This window comes from Pseudomassariella vexata (genome assembly GCF_002105095.1).
Source record: "Pseudomassariella vexata strain CBS 129021 chromosome Unknown BCR38scaffold_10, whole genome shotgun sequence".
NCBI lineage: Eukaryota > Fungi > Ascomycota > Sordariomycetes > Amphisphaeriales > Pseudomassariaceae > Pseudomassariella > Pseudomassariella vexata.
This window is the reverse complement of record NW_024467965.1, coordinates 1,473,037-1,490,034: the sequence shown is the minus strand read 5'-3', so window position 1 is coordinate 1,490,034 and position 16,998 is coordinate 1,473,037. Positions and strand designations below refer to the sequence as shown.

Genomic DNA, 16,998 nt, shown 5'->3' with positions numbered 1-16,998 from the left:
CGGTTAAAGCAAAACGTCGGAGTGTGCTCCGATGGCCGTTTGAGTGCGTTCCAACTCCGCAGCCCATGTGGATGCTGAAATTCCATGCTCAAGAGCCGAGCGTCGGCCCTTCCAAAACCGTCCAACGCTGCCACCAGGATCCTGGAACCACATGTCGCAGTTACTGTACTGTTTCGGAGCAGATGAAAAGAGGAAGACGCTCGTGTCCATGTATTTCGGTTTAATTAATAGGCCCTTCTGTATTAGTTCTTGGTTTTTTTGGGTTGTCACACCATTATCTGACCAGGGTGTCAATCTCAATATACTCCCTACGTAGGTATAGTTCATCGGCCTACACGTCTGTATTTATGCTATTACCCAACTCAGCTATCTAACGTGGCTTAGTCTAAATCATGACTATTTCTCTAAGACTACCGAATGTTGTTAACACTTCGAGCGTATCCATATTCCGAAGTAATATTTGGTTCCTCTGATATTACTTGATCGTGATATGGCTTCTACTAAGCTTTGGTACGCGTGTTTAATCCCTACTTGTGATCAGCCTTACAGAGGTGGGGTGCGTTGTGTTGAAGGAAAACCCTGGGCTAACCCAGGCCCATCGGACGAAGACGATTAACGTCAGGCTCCTTCCACCATGTTGCATGATGATGATTTACGCGCTGCGTGAGAATCGGCAGCTTGTGATGCTACGTCCATATCGAAAGTTTGGCTACAGGTGCCGATCGAGACGTGTCGCTTGAAGATATGCTCCAGGTGTCAGTGCCACTAGGAAGCCTTGTGGTTCTTGTGAGATGATCAAGTCAGTTGGCAACGACCCAAGCTTCCAGAGCCAAATTAACTACGCTTCTGTCTCATCTGAACCACCAGTTGACTGAAGCATTGAGGCCTCCATCCTCAGACCCACTGCGCACACTGTGCCACCATCCGTTGGGGATGAACAAGCAGTCCGAAGGCCCCAGAACCGCCTCTTGAATGTCATCCGGTGCTTGGGGGCCCCAAACTGCTTTGTGCAACGCGTCTCGTTCGTTACCAGACATCATCTCTTCTCCTCTGATGTTGGGATTGCCGCCGCCTCCAATCTCGTTACGAACCCGCGTGTATAGATCCTTGCCTCGTGCTGGGGGCAATAGTCTGACTCTCTTGGTGCTGGCCATTTGCACGAACAAATTTGGGTTCGGGTCGCGATGTAAAGGTGTGAACGTCGGCTCAAGACCCAGCCAGATGCTCGTGTTATATATGTCTCCTTTACCAGCGCGCTTGACGATTTCCGGCGTGATTAGATCCTTTTTAAGGAACAGCGGGAGATCCTCCAGCGGAAACTGTGCTATGTAGAGTTCTTTGATCCGCAGGTCGCTATTTTCTTGATACCTGTTGTACTCCGCAGCCTTCAACAAGAGACCAAGTTGAGCATAAAAGGTAGCAAACTCTGAATAACATAACGGTGGCTTAGTTAAGAGGCACAACTGTTCGTAAGCATTCGCGAACGGTGCGCCCTCGTTGGAAAATAGCCAAATGTCAGGATCCTTGTGCGGAGTATATAGCCATCTCTGGAACTCGTCCAGGGATTTCCGGTTTGAGGGGTTCATGACGATCTCGTAGCGAATTTTCTCCAATTTGAAATTGTATAGATAGTCAGTAAACGAAGTCTGCATGCCATTTTCGTGTTTGAGGAACCAGCACTTTATGGCTGGGAGCTGCCCTGCCCCAGCAAGTACTAAAGGTGTCTCGGGAGTGAAAGCGAGGCGGCGAAAGGCATTGACATCAATGTTATTCGGGGCAATCTGGACTTTCTTGACATTTGATCCAGCAGACAGAGCTTTGCGGTAGCTTGGTGTGGTGTTGAAGGCTCTCCAGGGGGCAGCAGAAAGGAGCTGTGGTGCTCTGCGGAGTGGCCGCAATCTCATATTTCCCTGTTTTCTCCGCAAGCTCGACAGCTGAGAGAAGGGTTGGTGGTCGAAGAACAGAGTGAATAAAAGCCAGCCGAATCATTTAAATTTCTTGCTCAAGATTCTGTCGGGGGGGAATTTTGGTGGATTTGGAGGTCTAAGTGACTTCCGTGACTTAGCTTTGGAAGGGAAAGCGACGTCGATCATGTTGCGTCTCCATCAAGGCCGGCTACTAGGTAACCAACCTGGTCACCGCACAGTTGTGATGCACGGACCATCACCCAGAGCCACAGCACTGGGCTGGGCGAATTTGATTGCCCCAGATTGAAATTGCAAGGCTCTTGCGCCAACTCGCAGTCAACACCACCCAACATCCACCACCAGGCATCAATAGTATCTGTCTGCACTCTACAGCGACTCTGCAAATCCCGACCACTCTCCCTCTGGCTTCTCGCTCTCGTGCCAGGCAGATATCGCGTCATGCGGACGCCCTAGGATCCTTCCCCCCCCCTTTTCCATCGCAAACGAGCAGGCGCGGGGTTCTTGGATTGCACGACCTTCGCAAACTCCCCCGCCGATATCAGGACCCCTCCAGTGAAGCCGGCGAAAGCATTATATCGATATCAAGCCTTGGTCGCACAACCACTGACATCATGTCTACGTCTTCTGGCACCCCCGAGTCCTGGATCTCCTCCTTCTGTTCCCTCTTGGGCCACGAATACTTTGCTGAGGTATCGGAGGAATTTATTGAAGATGACTTCAACCTAACAGGCCTGCAGTCGCAGGTGGCCATGTACAAGGAGGCTCTTGAGGTGAGGCTACGCGTTTTTTAATGTCCCTGCGAGCATCATTGCACATGCTAACGGATCGTAGATGATACTCGATGTCGAACCCGAGGACGACGAGGATGAAGAAGAGGAGGAAGACGAGGAAGAGGATGAGTCGATCGAAGGCGCCGATAGGATGCGGCAGTCCGAACGACGAAACCACAGCCGCGTCGCGAGCGACCTCTCCGTCATCGAATCCTCGGCCGAGATGCTTTACGGCCTCATCCACCAACGATTCATATGCTCTCGCGCTGGCATTCAACAGATGTCAGAGAAGTATGAACTGGGACACTTTGGCGTATGCCCCCGTAGTTACTGCGAACAGGCGCGAACGCTGCCCGTCGGTCTATCGGACATTCCGGGAGAGGACACAGTGAAGCTGTTCTGCCCCTCCTGTCTTGACGTCTACGTCCCGCCCAACAGCCGCTTCCAAACCGTCGATGGTGCTTTCTTTGGTCGCACCTTCGGCGCATTATTCCTCTTGACCTTCCCCGAATACGACCTGACTAAGCGAGGCGCCGACGTGCTAGCAGGTGCACGAGTGACCGAAGACGAAAAGGAACAAATGTTGAACGGCATGTACGTGTGCAACATTGCCCCTGGCTTAGGCGGCACTAAGATTTACCACCCGCGCATCTACGGCTTCCGCGTATCCGAAGTGGCTCGTTCCGGTCCGCGCATGAAATGGTTGAGGGGCAAGCCGGACGACATGTCGGAACTGGACGAGGCGCGTCGTTTTGCCGAGGACAACCCGGACAGCGAGGACGAGGACGAAGCGAGCATGAACTTGAACGGACGGCCTATGCATCGGCTACGACCCCGAAGACGACAGGGTCAGGGTGGGAGTCCGATGGCAGTAGAGATGAATGGTGCCGAATCAGGACTCTAAGATAAGAAAGAGAAAGCACGTCAGTTGTTCCAAGATCAGATTGCCCGTCATCTTGGCCGGGACTTCGGACCTGCTACAGACAAAAAGAATAGCAACAACAACAACAACAACAACGATGTCACAGAAGACGGTCCCGGAGCCCCTATCGACCCTATATCGAGCCTTTCAACGAGCACCTGGCTCATAATCGAATTTGAGATGAATAGAGCATTGGGCTTAGGGGCTACAGTGACGAACCACGCGACGTTGTGCAAGGGTTTAAATCACATGGACGGCGTTGTAGAGGTTGCGGGTACCGTTACATGCGAGGGCGTTGATTCACTCAGGTTGGCATAGGAAGGAAAGAGAACGGCCCAGGGAAGCAGTACATGCATGTTATGCGGTTCCTGTTGAATAGGACGCGGGTGCTCGGTATAATTGCACTCAGGGGACTTATAGACAGCGTTCGTTCGCAATAATCAATGCCCTTCGAACTTGGTAATAAATGTAGACGTGTGCGAAATGATCATGACACCTACTCGTAGCTATGAGTTTGGGTGTTTGCAAACTCACTTCCTTGCCAACCACGGCGATACCAAATCATGTGCTTACTTGGGTAACCTAGAGTTTGGAAACCATTCGTTGTTACTTCAGTTGTGGACGGATTGAACCGTCCACAACTGAACAGCGGAAGACAGTAAGCCAATCGGATCAACACCATTGACTACAATGCCGTTTGGTTGAGTGCATCAAACTCTACAGGCTTCCAGACCACTAGATTCGGGCAGATACACAAGGCTCTCTGTCCATCACTGATTCATGCCCAGCCGAGCAATCACGAAGCCAATCAATACAAGAGCTTGAAGCTTCCAATTACCAACATCCTGGACGTGCACGGAGATCCGAGCAACTCTCCAATATTCTTAATCGACGGAAAAAGATTGCACCATGAACTCAAACCGCAACAAACTGATCGGCAAGAGCTTTAAAATAGATCGTCATTTTGGCGGCTCGATGCAGAAGCTCACGGGAAGCGGAAACAAGGCCAGTCCGTCCGTTATCTCCATCCAATCTTTGAATCTCCGCCGCCTTACCGGCGGCTTTTTATTTTTTGTGTCGCGGCCGATCGCGCCTCTCTTTCGCGGAGTACTCTTTGCTTTCTCGGGTTGATTATGCCACAGACAAAGAAATGGTGAACTATGACTCGGGGTTGTGCCTTCGGCATGCGGAACTAATGCGTAGCCTAATTTAAAGAAATATACGAATCATTGCTTGTCAAGGTGCAGCTTGACCGGCTTGAGTCAGGATGCTTTAAAGCACGTGTTCCTGGAACACCGCAGCTGAGTAGAACGGCCTACCCGTGCCACACCCCACTTATTTCGGATTCGCTTGAGCTCACCAACTTGGCCAGTTTTTCGACACTTTCAACTTCAACCTATCCTATCTTCGTCAATTCATTAGCTTTTTCCAATCGCAATGGACTCATAGCTACAGGAAGCCGTCCTCTGCATGCGAGAGCATCCTCAAGCCAAAATTGCCAAGATTGCGCGAGAAAGCGGCGTAAAACGCGAGACCCTCCGATACCGCGTCAAGCAAGCTGGGAAGACTAAGAACCACGGAGGACTCAACAAACTACTATCTGAAGCCGAAGAAAAGGCCCTCTGTAATTACATCGACCGCCTTGATAGGATCAATCTTGCGGTTCGCGTAGAATTTGTTACCGACGCTGCAAATACGATATTACGTGAGAGAGTCAAGGTTCTACCAAATCAGCCACCACCAACAGTCGGATCAAACTGGACTACACGTTTCCTCAAGCGCCATAGCTACTTCCACGCTTCCCAGCGGAAGCTCCATTCAAACCGCCAGACTGCTGAAAACCTCGACACTATACGAGAGTATTTTACACGGCTTGAGAGAGTCCTCCGGGAAGAAGGAATCGATCCCTCTGATCTCTGGAATATGGACGAGACTGGCTTCCGGATTGGTGTTGGTAAGGATCAACTTATCATTACTAAGCGCAAGAGGGCCCATTACTTCGGCCTACCAGAAAATAGAGAGACAGCGACAGCTATTGAAGCTATCTCTGCTGCTGGCGACGTAATACCAGCTTTCCTCATACTCACGGGGACTATCCACTCGGCTCAGTGGTACGCGCAAGACCTTCATCCAGATACGAAGCTACGGCCGGTCGATACAGGCTATTCGAATGACGAGATCTCTCTCGAGTGACTTATGCACTTCGAACAACACTCTAAGAAAACGCAGAAAGGTCGAAAGCGACTATTGATCTTAGACGGCCACGGCAGCCACCATACGAAGCAGTTTATCCAGTACTGCAACGACCACGATATCATACCCTTCGGCTTGCCCCCCCCATCTTACTCATCTCTTACAGCCACTAGATGTGGTTGTTTTTCAGCCATATAAGCACTGGCATGCGAAGTCCCTCGATCAGCTAGTACGGGATGGATGTACCAATATAACCAAGCTAGAGTTCCTCTCAATTATCGAAGATGTACGCAAAAAGACCTTCAAAGCGAGTACTATCCAGTCAGCCTTCAAGAAAACCGGTATATATCCATTTTACCCTCATCCAATACTACAAGAGATTGAAGAACGTATACCAAAGACGCCATCACCACCACCAGCCCCTTCATCTTCGTCATATGAAGGCACACCTACTACTTTTTGACAAATTAATAAAGTAGCTAGCAAGATTACGAACTGTCTTACTGATCCAGAGCTTGGTATTAGTCCAGATCTAGCCTATCGACTTAGTCGCTTTGTTAAAGGGTCCCTCGTTGTAACGAAACCTCTAATAGTCTAGCTGCGTAAACCACTAAAGAGTCTGTAAGGGTTTGTGCTAGTAAGTAAGTCCTGCTGCGGAGTCCTTTAGCAATAATATCGGGGTCTGACGTATGGAGTATAGGGCTCTGGGTAACCGAAGTATTCAAGTAGGGTAACTGGGAATAGAGTCGTCAAGGCGGTTTGCCTCACCAATGGGTTAGATTGATGCTTAGATTGATCACTGAAGTAGAGACTGTCTATCTATGAAATGCCTGGGAGTCCTGTCCCTTATATAGCCGTCTCTCCTTCACTGATCCCCACTTGGATATGTTCTCTGCCAACATATCCTGTTGGTTGGATATGTAGTTGACCAACATATCCACCCCTGTAGGTCACGTGATCTGTCGGTCTTTTCCTTTCTCCGATGCGGGGTCCCGTGATCCTAGCGTCTGTATCCACCTGGCCTGCCAACGGGCCTGTAATGTTGGTCTAGGGCCAACGGTTCGTAACACTCGTTAATGCGACCGAGCTTATACAGACTAAGCGCGATCTTAGCCGTACAAAGTACGCCGAACGTATATCAAAACAACGGCGCGCTACGAAGAACTATCATCTTCAATCTGGTGGAGTTTTATCCGTTGCAGAAGGTAGAGAGATGGTGAAGAGGAAGGTTGAAGATGAGGTAGCTAAAGCACAGAGAGTTCTCGCCAAGTATCATGAAGGACTACGTAGAGTAGCCAAAAAGAGCTTTTCTGATGCCGCAAAAGAAGCTAGAAGATGTCGATTGACAGGCCAATTACAGCCTACAGATGTCTTCGAGACAGGCCTTGGTTGGCGGTTATTACGCAGATTCTAATTGAAGGTTGAAATCCGTCGAAAAACTGGCCAAGTTGGTGGTGAGCGAATCCGAAATAAGTGGGGTGTGGCACGGTACTATGTACTTGTCGACTTGCCAAGGCATCGTTGGTTGGCACAAGCATGGCTTTCGGTGTGCCGGCCGCGGGGGCCAAGATGGGAGTCACCGCGGGTAGCACAGACGGGAGGAGCCATGCGAGTTGTTCCGACTTCCAACGACTTGCACAGCATTAGCCAACCATTCAGGGACACTGCATAACTCAATAACGTTCACCGAGTAACCTGCCAGCGCCTACCTGCATTCGCATTCCTCTTTGTATAGTCCAACTGACCTACTTGCTTCATGTTGTTATACTCGCTGCGTTAAATGATGGGATGCTGCTAGCATTGGTCAATACTCCCGCATGAAGCGGTTGCAAATACTGGCATAATCCCACGGCAACTCGCGGGAGCTTATGTATCTTAGTACGGGCCACCATATCGGCGTATTTCGCGGGTACCTTCCTTTGCCAAACGCATTTGTTACGTTTACAAATCGTCCAGCTGCTGGATTCTGGGTTGTCAGCCTCGCTACATCAATCCTACTCCATTGGCAATGCTTCCAAGGTCCACACATGTTGGTGCCATTTGTAAGCTACTACGGGCCTGGCTGCTCAGACCTTTATCGTTATCATCTGGCAGCTCGGCTACAAGCCCTCAACTCCGGGTTTGAAATTAGTCAGGCTCCAGCCCCACACGTCTGAAATTTGTCTATGCCAACCCTTACTATACAGTATTAGAAAGTCGAGTGAATTGGAGTCGGCCTTGGAGTTGGAGACAAACCTGTGGATATCCCACCGTTTGCCTCAACGAAGTCATTCTGATTCATCATGACGCGTGCACCCTCTGAGGGTCAATTGCTGAGGCTTCTAGTGCTGACGTTGGCGTAGAACGACGTTGGAAGCTTGCAGAAACAGACCGCAAGACACGGTTTCACAACCGTTCCTTAGCGGGACTGAACTACTGACATATCAGTATCATTAGTAATCGTCAAGACGAGGGATCCCTGAACCGTCAGCTCGGCCATGGTCGTCAATGAACCATCAGCATTGGCCGGATGAGTGCGGACATGCTCAGATTTGCACATCTTGTCACTTTGTCGCGTTACGGCACTCTGTGATGCAGAAATCGAGCCGATCAGTTGGGTTGGGAGTTCCTGCGAAATGGCGACACTGAACCGCCATTCTGGTTAGTTGCTCGGGCGCATCCCAACAAGTGTTGACTTGGCTGATGTGTGCCCAAGGCTACGTGTTTGAACAGAGTTCACACGGTACTTAAATCCATCCGAAGCACCGCATGCCGCGTTTTGCCATCCCTTTAGAGCTGCCGGTGTTCGCCCGGCAGCCAGTGGCTTGCCATGAATGACCCCAAGCACGCCAAGTGGAGCCGGCGAAGTGTCATTTCACTTCCCGGAAAACGGGCACTCTAGCCTAGCTGTTCGAGGTAGGTACACTACCACGGCCAAGATGGCTGATATAGTGGGGTTAGTCGACGATCTCATTCGTAAATATAAAAGTCCCCGAAGGTCGACAGGGGAAAGATATTAGATTAGTCAGATACTGCCAAGCCATCAATACCAAGACGGTAAGAGAAAGGAAGGCACGGGGTTGACTGCGCCTGGCAAAAGCCGATGACGCTCTTCCTGTGCTTCTTTAAGGTGCTGTTCTCTTTTGCCCTTCCTCCGTGCCGCCTCTTAGATTGATCATTGCTTTTCTTCATTCCTTGACCTCCACCAGGCTCCGTTTTCGAGAGTGGCTTTGGCAAGCTCCTCGCCTGTCAGTCGCCAACACAAGGATCCTTCCCTTTCCTCCGACCTGTAACAGTCGTAGCTTGATATTGATTTCGCCGACTTACACGCAGAGACTATCCCTCCTCAACCACCTCTCGATCTGTGTCGCACCACGCCTCTCGCAATGGCAGAGGAAGACGTGGAAAAGGACGCCATGGCGGTTCCGGCTAGCGGCACAAATATCGCTTCCGACAGGGTGGTAGCGCCATCGCCCAGTGGTACCAGATCATCATCGACGTCGTCGACATCCTCCTCAGAAGACCTAGAAGAAGCGCGTCAGCGGGTGCGCCAAAACAACCCCAATGGCATGTCCAGGGTCAACACGGGTGTGTCGGTCGAACAAGCTGAAGCAGACTTCGTCGGCTTGCAGCGCGAACTATCGATGGCTAGTCGAAGGAGCAGCCGGGCCAGTTACGCTGGGCGCCCAGATGCCGATGTCGAGAAGATGGCAGAAGGGACTCCCGACTCTGTCTCTACCGAAGAGCTATTCGACTTGGAGTCGGTACTTCGTAGTGGGCTGGATGCGGAAAGAGAGGCCGGCATCCGGCCGAAGCACATCGGGGTCTACTGGAATGATCTCACAGTGAAGGGGATGGGGGGCACGGCTAATTTCGTCGCGACCTTCCCTGATGCTTTCATCGACTTCGTAGACTGGTGGCATCCATTGATGTCACTCATCGGCAAGGGTGCCAAGGGCACCGAAGTCACAATATTGGACAATTTCAAAGGCGTGGTGAAGCCCGGCGAGATGGTATTGGTTCTGGGGCAGCCAGGGTCCGGCTGTACCACCTTCCTGAAGTCAATTGCAAACCAACGCTACGGCTACACCGATGTGTCTGGCGAGGTCTTGTATGGTCCCTTCACGGCCAAGGAATTTGATCAATATCGAGGCGAGGCAACCTACAACCAAGAAGATGATATCCACCACGCAACACTCACCGTGGAGCAGACGCTCGGCTTCGCGCTCGACACCAAAATGCCTCAGAAGTTACCAGCAGGGACGACCAAGAGCAAGTTCAAGGAAGACGTCATCACTATGTTGCTTAAAATGTTCAACATCGAACACACTCGCAACACCGTGGTTGGTAATGCTGTGGTCCGCGGTGTATCTGGAGGCGAACGGAAGCGGGTTTCAATCGCAGAGATGATGATCACCAATGCCTGCATCCTGTCCTGGGATAACAGTACTCGTGGTCTCGACGCCAGTACCGCCCTCGACTTCGTCAAGTCCTTGCGGGTCCAAACAAACCTGTACCAGACGGCGACATTTGTCTCCCTATACCAGGCCTCGGAGAACATCTACCGACAATTTGACAAAGTCATGGTTCTCGATTCCGGCAAGCAGGTGTATTTCGGTCCTGTAGGTGAGGCACGCAGCTATTTCGAAAACTTGGGTTTCGCGCCGAGACCACGACAGACTACTCCTGACTACTTAACCGGATGCACGGATGAGTTCGAGCGAGAGTACTCTGAGGGCTACTCGCCTGAAAATGCACCGCACGACTCCCACACGCTCTTGGAGGCTTTCAAGACGTCAGCCTACAGCCAGCGCCTGGATGCGGAGATGGCAGAGTACAAGGCCAACTTGCATTTGGAAACGGCTAAGCATGATGACTTCCGTGTTGCCGTTGAAGAAAGCAAGCGGAGCGGAGCGAAACGCTCCGTCTACAATGTCGGCTTCCATTTACAGGTTTGGGCATTGATGAAACGTCAATTCGCCCTCAAATTGCAAGATCGACTTGGTCTGATCCTTTCATGGGTACGCAGTATCGTCATTGCTATCGTCCTCGGCACACTTTATTTCAATCTCGGTCAAACGTCAGCAAGCGCGTTCAGCAAAGGTGGTCTGCTCTTCATCGCGTTACTGTTCAATGCGTTCGAGGCCTTTTCCGAACTAGCCAGTACCATGATGGGTCGAGCTATAGTGAACAAACACAAAGCTTACGCCTTCCATCGCCCTTCCGCCTTGTGGATAGCGCAGATTTTCGTCGACACGGCCTTCTCGGCGGCCCGAATCATGGTGTTCTCCATCATCGTATACTTCATGACCAATCTGACCAGATCAGCTGGCGCGTTCTTCACATTTTACCTGTTGATCATGGCCGGCAACATCGCCATGACGCTATTCTTCCGTATCGTTGGGTGTGTCAGTCCCGACTTCGATTACGCCATCAAATTCGCCGTCATGATCATTACCTTGTTCATCTTGACATCTGGATATTTGATTCAGTATCAGTCACAACAAGTGTGGCTGCGCTGGATCTTCTGGGTGAATGCGCTGGGCTTGGCCTTTTCCAGTCTTATGGCGAATGAGTTCGGCTCCAACCGGCTAACGTGCACGGCGGATTCTCTGGTCCCCTCGGGGCCTGGATATGACGATGTCAATCATCAAGTTTGTACCTTGCCAGGTTCAACTCCTGGTACTACTGATGTGATCGGTGGTGCGTACATTACCCAGGGCTTCTCGTATGCGCCTTCGGATCTGTGGAGAAACTTTGGCATCATCATGGCGCTCATTGTTTTCTTCTTGATTATGAACGTGGTGCTCGGGGAGTTTGTCAACTTTGGCATGGGTGGCAATACGGCAAGGGTCTTCCAGAAGCCCAATGAAGAACGAAAACGCCTGAATGAAGCTCTAGCCAACAAGCGACTCCAGCGCCAGGCGTCCAGAAAAGAGGAAGATTCTACGACTCTCACCATCAAATCCAAGAGTGTTTTGACCTGGGAGAATCTTAACTACGACGTACCGGTACCTGGTGGCACGCGCCGTCTGCTCGATAATGTCTTTGGATACTGCCAGCCTGGCCAGCTCACTGCTCTCATGGGCGCATCCGGCGCTGGCAAAACGACTCTCTTGGATGTGCTTGCTGCGCGCAAGAACATTGGTGTCATCAACGGTGACATTCTGGTCGATGGTGTCAAGCCCGGAAAAGAGTTTCAGCGATCTACTTCCTACGCTGAACAGCTTGATATGCACGACCCTTCGCAAACAGTTCGAGAGGCTCTCCGATTCTCCGCCGACTTGCGCCAGCCCTTCACAACGCCGCAGGAAGAGAAGTACGCCTACGTCGAGGAGATCATCGCACTTCTGGAGATGGAACACATCGCCGATTGCATTATCGGCTCCCCCGAGGCCGGCCTGACTGTCGAGCAGCGGAAGCGGATCACCATCGGTGTGGAACTGGCAGCCAAGCCTCAACTTCTATTGTTCTTAGACGAGCCAACTTCCGGACTGGACAGCCAGAGTGCCTTCAACATTGTGCGATTCCTGAAGAAACTCGCTGCTGCTGGCCAGGCTATTCTTTGTACGATACATCAACCTAACGCCGCTCTGTTCGAGAATTTTGACCGGCTCTTGCTTCTGCAGCGAGGTGGCCAATGTGTGTACTTTGGGGACATTGGCAAGGACGCGGCCATCCTGCGGGATTATCTGAAGCGGCACGGTGCTGTTGCCGGGGAGTCGGACAATGTCGCTGAATTCATGCTCGAGGCCATCGGCGCGGGAAGTGCACCTCGCATGGGCAACAGGGATTGGGCCGAGATTTGGAAGGACAGCCCTGAACTTGCTAATGTCAAGGATACCATTTCTCAGCTCAAGGAAGCCCGCAAGGGCAAGGAGATAGATCCGACCTTGCAACGCGAATACGCCTCGCCTCTTATGCATCAACTCAATGTGGTCATCAAACGTACCAACCTGTCATTCTGGCGATCGCCCAACTACCTGTTCACACGTCTCTTCAACCACATTGTGATTGCCATCCTTACCGGTCTCACCTTCCTCCAACTGGACGACTCGCGCGCCTCGCTACAATACAAGGTCTTCGTAACCTTCCAGGTCACCGTACTACCCGCCCTCGTCATCTCGCAGGTCGAAGTTATGTATCATATCAAGCGCATCATCTTCTTCCGGGAGCAATCCTCCAAAATGTACAACTCTTTCACCTTCGCCACCTCCATGGTCCTGGCCGAGCTGCCCTACTCCATCATGTGTGCCATCGTCTTCTTCATTCCTCTCTACTACATTCCCGGCTTCCAGTTCGAGAGTAGTCGCGCCGGATACCAGTTCTTCATGGTCCTCATTACGGAGCTCTTCTCCGTCTCGCTGGGCCAACTCCTCGCGGCTCTCACGCCCTCGGCCTTCATTTCTAGCCAGTTCGACCCCTTCATCATCATCACCTTCGCGCTTTTCTGCGGCGTCACCATCCCCGCCCCGCAGATGCCCGGGTTCTGGCGCGCCTGGCTATATCAGCTCGATCCGTTCACTCGTCTTATCGGTGGTATGGTCACGACGGCGCTTCATGAACTCCCTGTCCGTTGCCAGAACAACGAGCTGAACCCGTTTCCCGCCCCCGACGGCCAGAATTGTGGCGAGTACATGCAGGACTTCTTTAACAATGGCGGCGTTGGCTACATTGTCGACAATGTTACCAGTGCGTGCGAGTACTGCGCATACAAAGTTGGCGACCAGTTCTACGAGCCGCTGGGTTTTAGCTTCGACGACCGGTGGAGGGATTTGGGAATTTTCCTTGCTTTTGTGGGGAGTAACTTGGTTATCCTATTCTTAGGAGTAAGTGGACCATTTCTAGTCTCTACATCTGATTGTGGTGGAGCTTCCTATACTAACTCTCAACGCAGAGCCGATTCCTTAACTTCAACCGCCGATGAGCGAGGGTTAGCCAATGTTCCGATAATACTTAGTAAGAGATTTCACCAAATCTCGGGTTTAAAGATTTCGGTTTTAAAGAAGCGTATTCCGGGTAGATTGGCCTCAATCCCACAAGCAAACAGACAGTCGAGTGTTTCAGTATTTCAGCAATTTAATTACAGCGGTTGGGTCGATTAGCAGCGAATACGGGATAGAAATAGACTGAAGAGGTAGCCGAACTCGGAGAGAAGTCCACGATCGCCCCAACAGTGTAGAAGAGGCGAGAAGAATAGTGGTACAATGAATCCTGATATATTCTCTGGACTTGAATGATTCACATGGTGCTATGAAGAACAACATCAAAGCCGAGATGCCATTTACTTCTGGACGTCTTAGTGTTACTATTGGATTGTGGGCAAATGGTCTTGTATTGAAAGTGTCATGATCTCTGGAGAGTCCTGAGAGAAGTGAAGGGCGGCCATAGGGGCCTTATATAGGTAGAAATGACTGATGCCTGCCCCACAGCCAGGACTTGTGTGGTTCAATAAGTAGAGGTCATATTGACCCATACTTCGTACGGTTTGCGGCTTTACGTTTCTCCTTTGACTTAGCAGTCTTGACGGAGTAGCCTTGAAGGTCCGACAGTTACTTGGTCAAGAGCCTACGGTTCAAGAAAGGTGACAAACGAGCCAGTCAACATCGGTTACAAGCTCTTGTGTAGTTTTGACTAAGTGAGGAAAACATGTTCCCGGTAGCCCTGCAAGCCATCATCATCGTCAAGGAGTCATAGCTTTGGTTCGGGGCGGCGGGGTGTGTCGTCAGCTCCATCACCAAGAGCGAGCTCCCTCATCATCAAAGGCTTTTGCAATAGAAGCAGAGTAGGATGAAATGAGATCTAATTGTCCGCAACGGAATGCCCTGTCCAACATTTGAGACTTGTGGGTTGGGAAAGGAGGATTGGATCTATCTGCCTCTGTCTCTGTCTGCAAAGTAACAAGGTTGAACAGGGTTTGGAGGTCGTTGCAGTCCCTCAAACTCAGGAGTGATGAGCCCTTGGCTAGCGCTACCATGGCTATATGCATGACTAGTTAACAGGTGGTGACGACAGGTAACAGTGGGCCATACCACCAAAATCTATTTATAGACGCCTAGATCTCGACATTGACGACAGAGCTACTGGCCCTTCCAAGTGACTTTTGGATCTGTCGGGGTTGCGAAACATTGTGATTACAAGTGACTTATAGGCGGTTGACAAATGCGAAGCCCATGGTGGGGATGATGACAAATGCAATTGGCAATGCACGTTACTGGTTACGCCGTCTCCGCTATATTGATCCTCCTACGTAATCATCAATCGTGCTTAACGGTCGCGGCTTACTTCAACTGCATTAAGTCCTGTCACGAATACTGAACTGACTCAAACACGTGCTCGTTCAGGTGCCTTCTATCTCATGGCTGACCCGTCACAATACAAGTACCCGTCGCCTCTCGAGGGCTACGAAAATGCCCCGCCTCTGTCCGACGACAAGGCCGAGGACGGAAAGAGCTTCGTGAACCCCAAGAACGAGAAACTGAGCAAGGCATACGATGAATTCCCAGACCCGCTGAACAAGGGACTACAAGGCGGCTTGTGAGTCACGTGTCCTGGGTCGAATCACTCTGGTACGATAGACTCGCTAATGGTGGGAATCGTTCAGCGACGTGCATATTTACTACCTCCAACAAAACAAAGAGCAAACCCAGTACGCAAGGGATCTGTGGGAGCGCATCAGGCGAGAGTGTACGGAGATCCCGAGCCCCCTGCTTTCTACTAACACATCCGACCTGCGCAACCGCCACTCCCGTCTCACCGTGTACTGATGCAAGGCCCAGTTCCCGAATTACGGATCTACCGCGTCTGGGACAAGCCCATAGGACCTCACCCGGTGGCCATGTTCGAGGTGAACCTCTTTACCCCGGCGCAATTCGGGGCTTTCATTCCGTGGCTGGCTATCTGGAGGGGCCCGCTGTCGGCCCTGGTGCATCCTAATACTGTCGAGGACGGGGATCACAGGGCAATCGAGAAGCGGAATCATTCGCAGAGGGCGATTTGGATGGGGGAGAGGTTCCCGCTGGATTTGGGGGTATTTAAGTAAATGTGCCGAGGTGTACGAACTGGATGGTATTTCTCAGTCATGCTTCATCCGAGTGCGTAGATAACTTGACAGGAAGTCTACCAATGACGGACACTATGATTGCGCTGTATACTGTGGTACGGTTTCGAACTTTCACCTCGCTTGTTTAATATATATTCCTACTTTCGTGCGTTGAGATTCGGGATCTTGGACACACCTGCGTGCCTTGATTCCAGATGTCTCATTTCAAAACCTAGAGATCTTATGCTGTGTCAATGGATAAACTAAACTAAACGCATACGACTGTACTGTCGTACATGTTGGCTCCAGCACTGTTGATCCACCGGGGTGAGTGTATCCTCTCACCATGTGAAGCAGAATTGTTCTTAAGGCCAATGGCATTTGTCTTGTAGAAAGGAAATGCACGGTTCCTGATTGTGCCTGTGGAGGGCGAAAACGCTGATCCTGTGTTGATGATATTCACATTTCAAGTGTAATGAAACTGCATAAAGCCCTCTTCCGTTACGGACTTTTGATAGTCCTCGTCTGCTCAAAACACATCCGTCTTGGTTCAGGTGCACGTGCTAAAATGATCCTACCGTCACAGCCAAACCTGTCACATATCCGTTGAGGGACACTACTCCACTACTCTAGAGCGGCCCCCTCTTGCCCTAGGTAAGGATTTCGATGGTCAACTGGGAAAGTTGGCTAACTGAGCGGACCAGCGCTAGGGCCTGTGGGTGCTGGGACCGCACAGAACTCATGCTAGACATTGCTAACAACCGTGCATATCACTGTTTCTATAAGCGTGGAATAGTTCCTGGAGTATGGCAACAGGTCACTCCGCTCAATCTCAACGTCAGTGGATGCTAGAGCTCCTTCTCGCTGTTTGTCTACTACATCACATGCGGACGTATCGGTGGATTCGATGTCTAGAACCTCAGGAGTTACGCCAACTGTTCTGTCTGATTATGTCTTCCAACCATCCCGAGATTTCGAGTCTGGCGTAACGTCTTGACTGTACTGCTTCTCAACTTTCCTTCCATGGCAGACCCGATGAAGTCGCACTCAATGCTTGTGATCACCCCCAGCTAATCCTGCAGGCTGTACGGACAGACATTGGAACAAAGCTGGGATGGGAATGCCGCTTAGCCTCCAGAGGTTGTCAAGTTGAGCCCATCACGC

The 16,998-nt window shown here is 51.0% G+C and overlaps 4 protein-coding genes across 4 annotated transcripts; 3 read left to right on the top strand and 1 right to left on the bottom strand.

The window, feature by feature from the left end:
- Positions 1-851: 851 nt before the first annotated feature.
- On the bottom strand, positions 852-1,586 carry BCR38DRAFT_347591 (cupin-like domain-containing protein; the record flags this gene model as incomplete). The annotated part of the gene is made up of 1 exon (XM_040856356.1): positions 852-1,586. One exon carries the CDS (start codon positions 1,584-1,586, stop codon positions 852-854), a length of 735 nt encoding a protein of 244 aa, XP_040713684.1.
- Positions 1,587-2,539: 953 nt separating this feature from the next.
- Positions 2,540-3,602, top strand: BCR38DRAFT_459441 (casein kinase II regulatory subunit-domain-containing protein; the record flags this gene model as incomplete). The annotated part of the gene is made up of 2 exons (XM_040862283.1): positions 2,540-2,698; positions 2,760-3,602. The coding sequence occupies 2 exons, from the start codon at positions 2,540-2,542 to the stop codon at positions 3,600-3,602; spliced, it is 1,002 nt and encodes a 333-aa protein (XP_040713683.1).
- Positions 3,603-8,831: 5,229 nt separating this feature from the next.
- BCR38DRAFT_440629 (ABC-2 type transporter-domain-containing protein) lies at positions 8,832-14,125 on the top strand. Its single transcript, XM_040860722.1, has 2 exons — positions 8,832-13,621; positions 13,690-14,125. The coding sequence occupies exons 1-2, from the start codon at positions 9,179-9,181 to the stop codon at positions 13,717-13,719; spliced, it is 4,473 nt and encodes a 1,490-aa protein (XP_040713682.1). The 5' UTR covers positions 8,832-9,178; the 3' UTR covers positions 13,720-14,125.
- A 1,025-nt stretch (positions 14,126-15,150) lies between these two features.
- On the top strand, positions 15,151-15,834 carry BCR38DRAFT_347858 (DOPA-like domain-containing protein; the record flags this gene model as incomplete). Its single annotated transcript, XM_040856378.1, has 3 exons — positions 15,151-15,329; positions 15,397-15,479; positions 15,572-15,834. The coding sequence occupies 3 exons, from the start codon at positions 15,151-15,153 to the stop codon at positions 15,832-15,834; spliced, it is 525 nt and encodes a 174-aa protein (XP_040713681.1).
- Positions 15,835-16,998: the final 1,164 nt, after the last annotated feature.

Bases quoted from the DNA above. Each gene is read 5' to 3' on its own strand.
- BCR38DRAFT_440629 (XM_040860722.1), top strand. From the start codon at position 9,179: ATGGCAGAGGAAGACGTGGAAAAGGACGCCATGGCGGTTCCGGCTAGC. The intron at 13,622-13,689 runs GTAAGTGGACCA...CTCTCAACGCAG, and splicing joins TGGTTATCCTATTCTTAGGA to AGCCGATTCCTTAACTTCAA.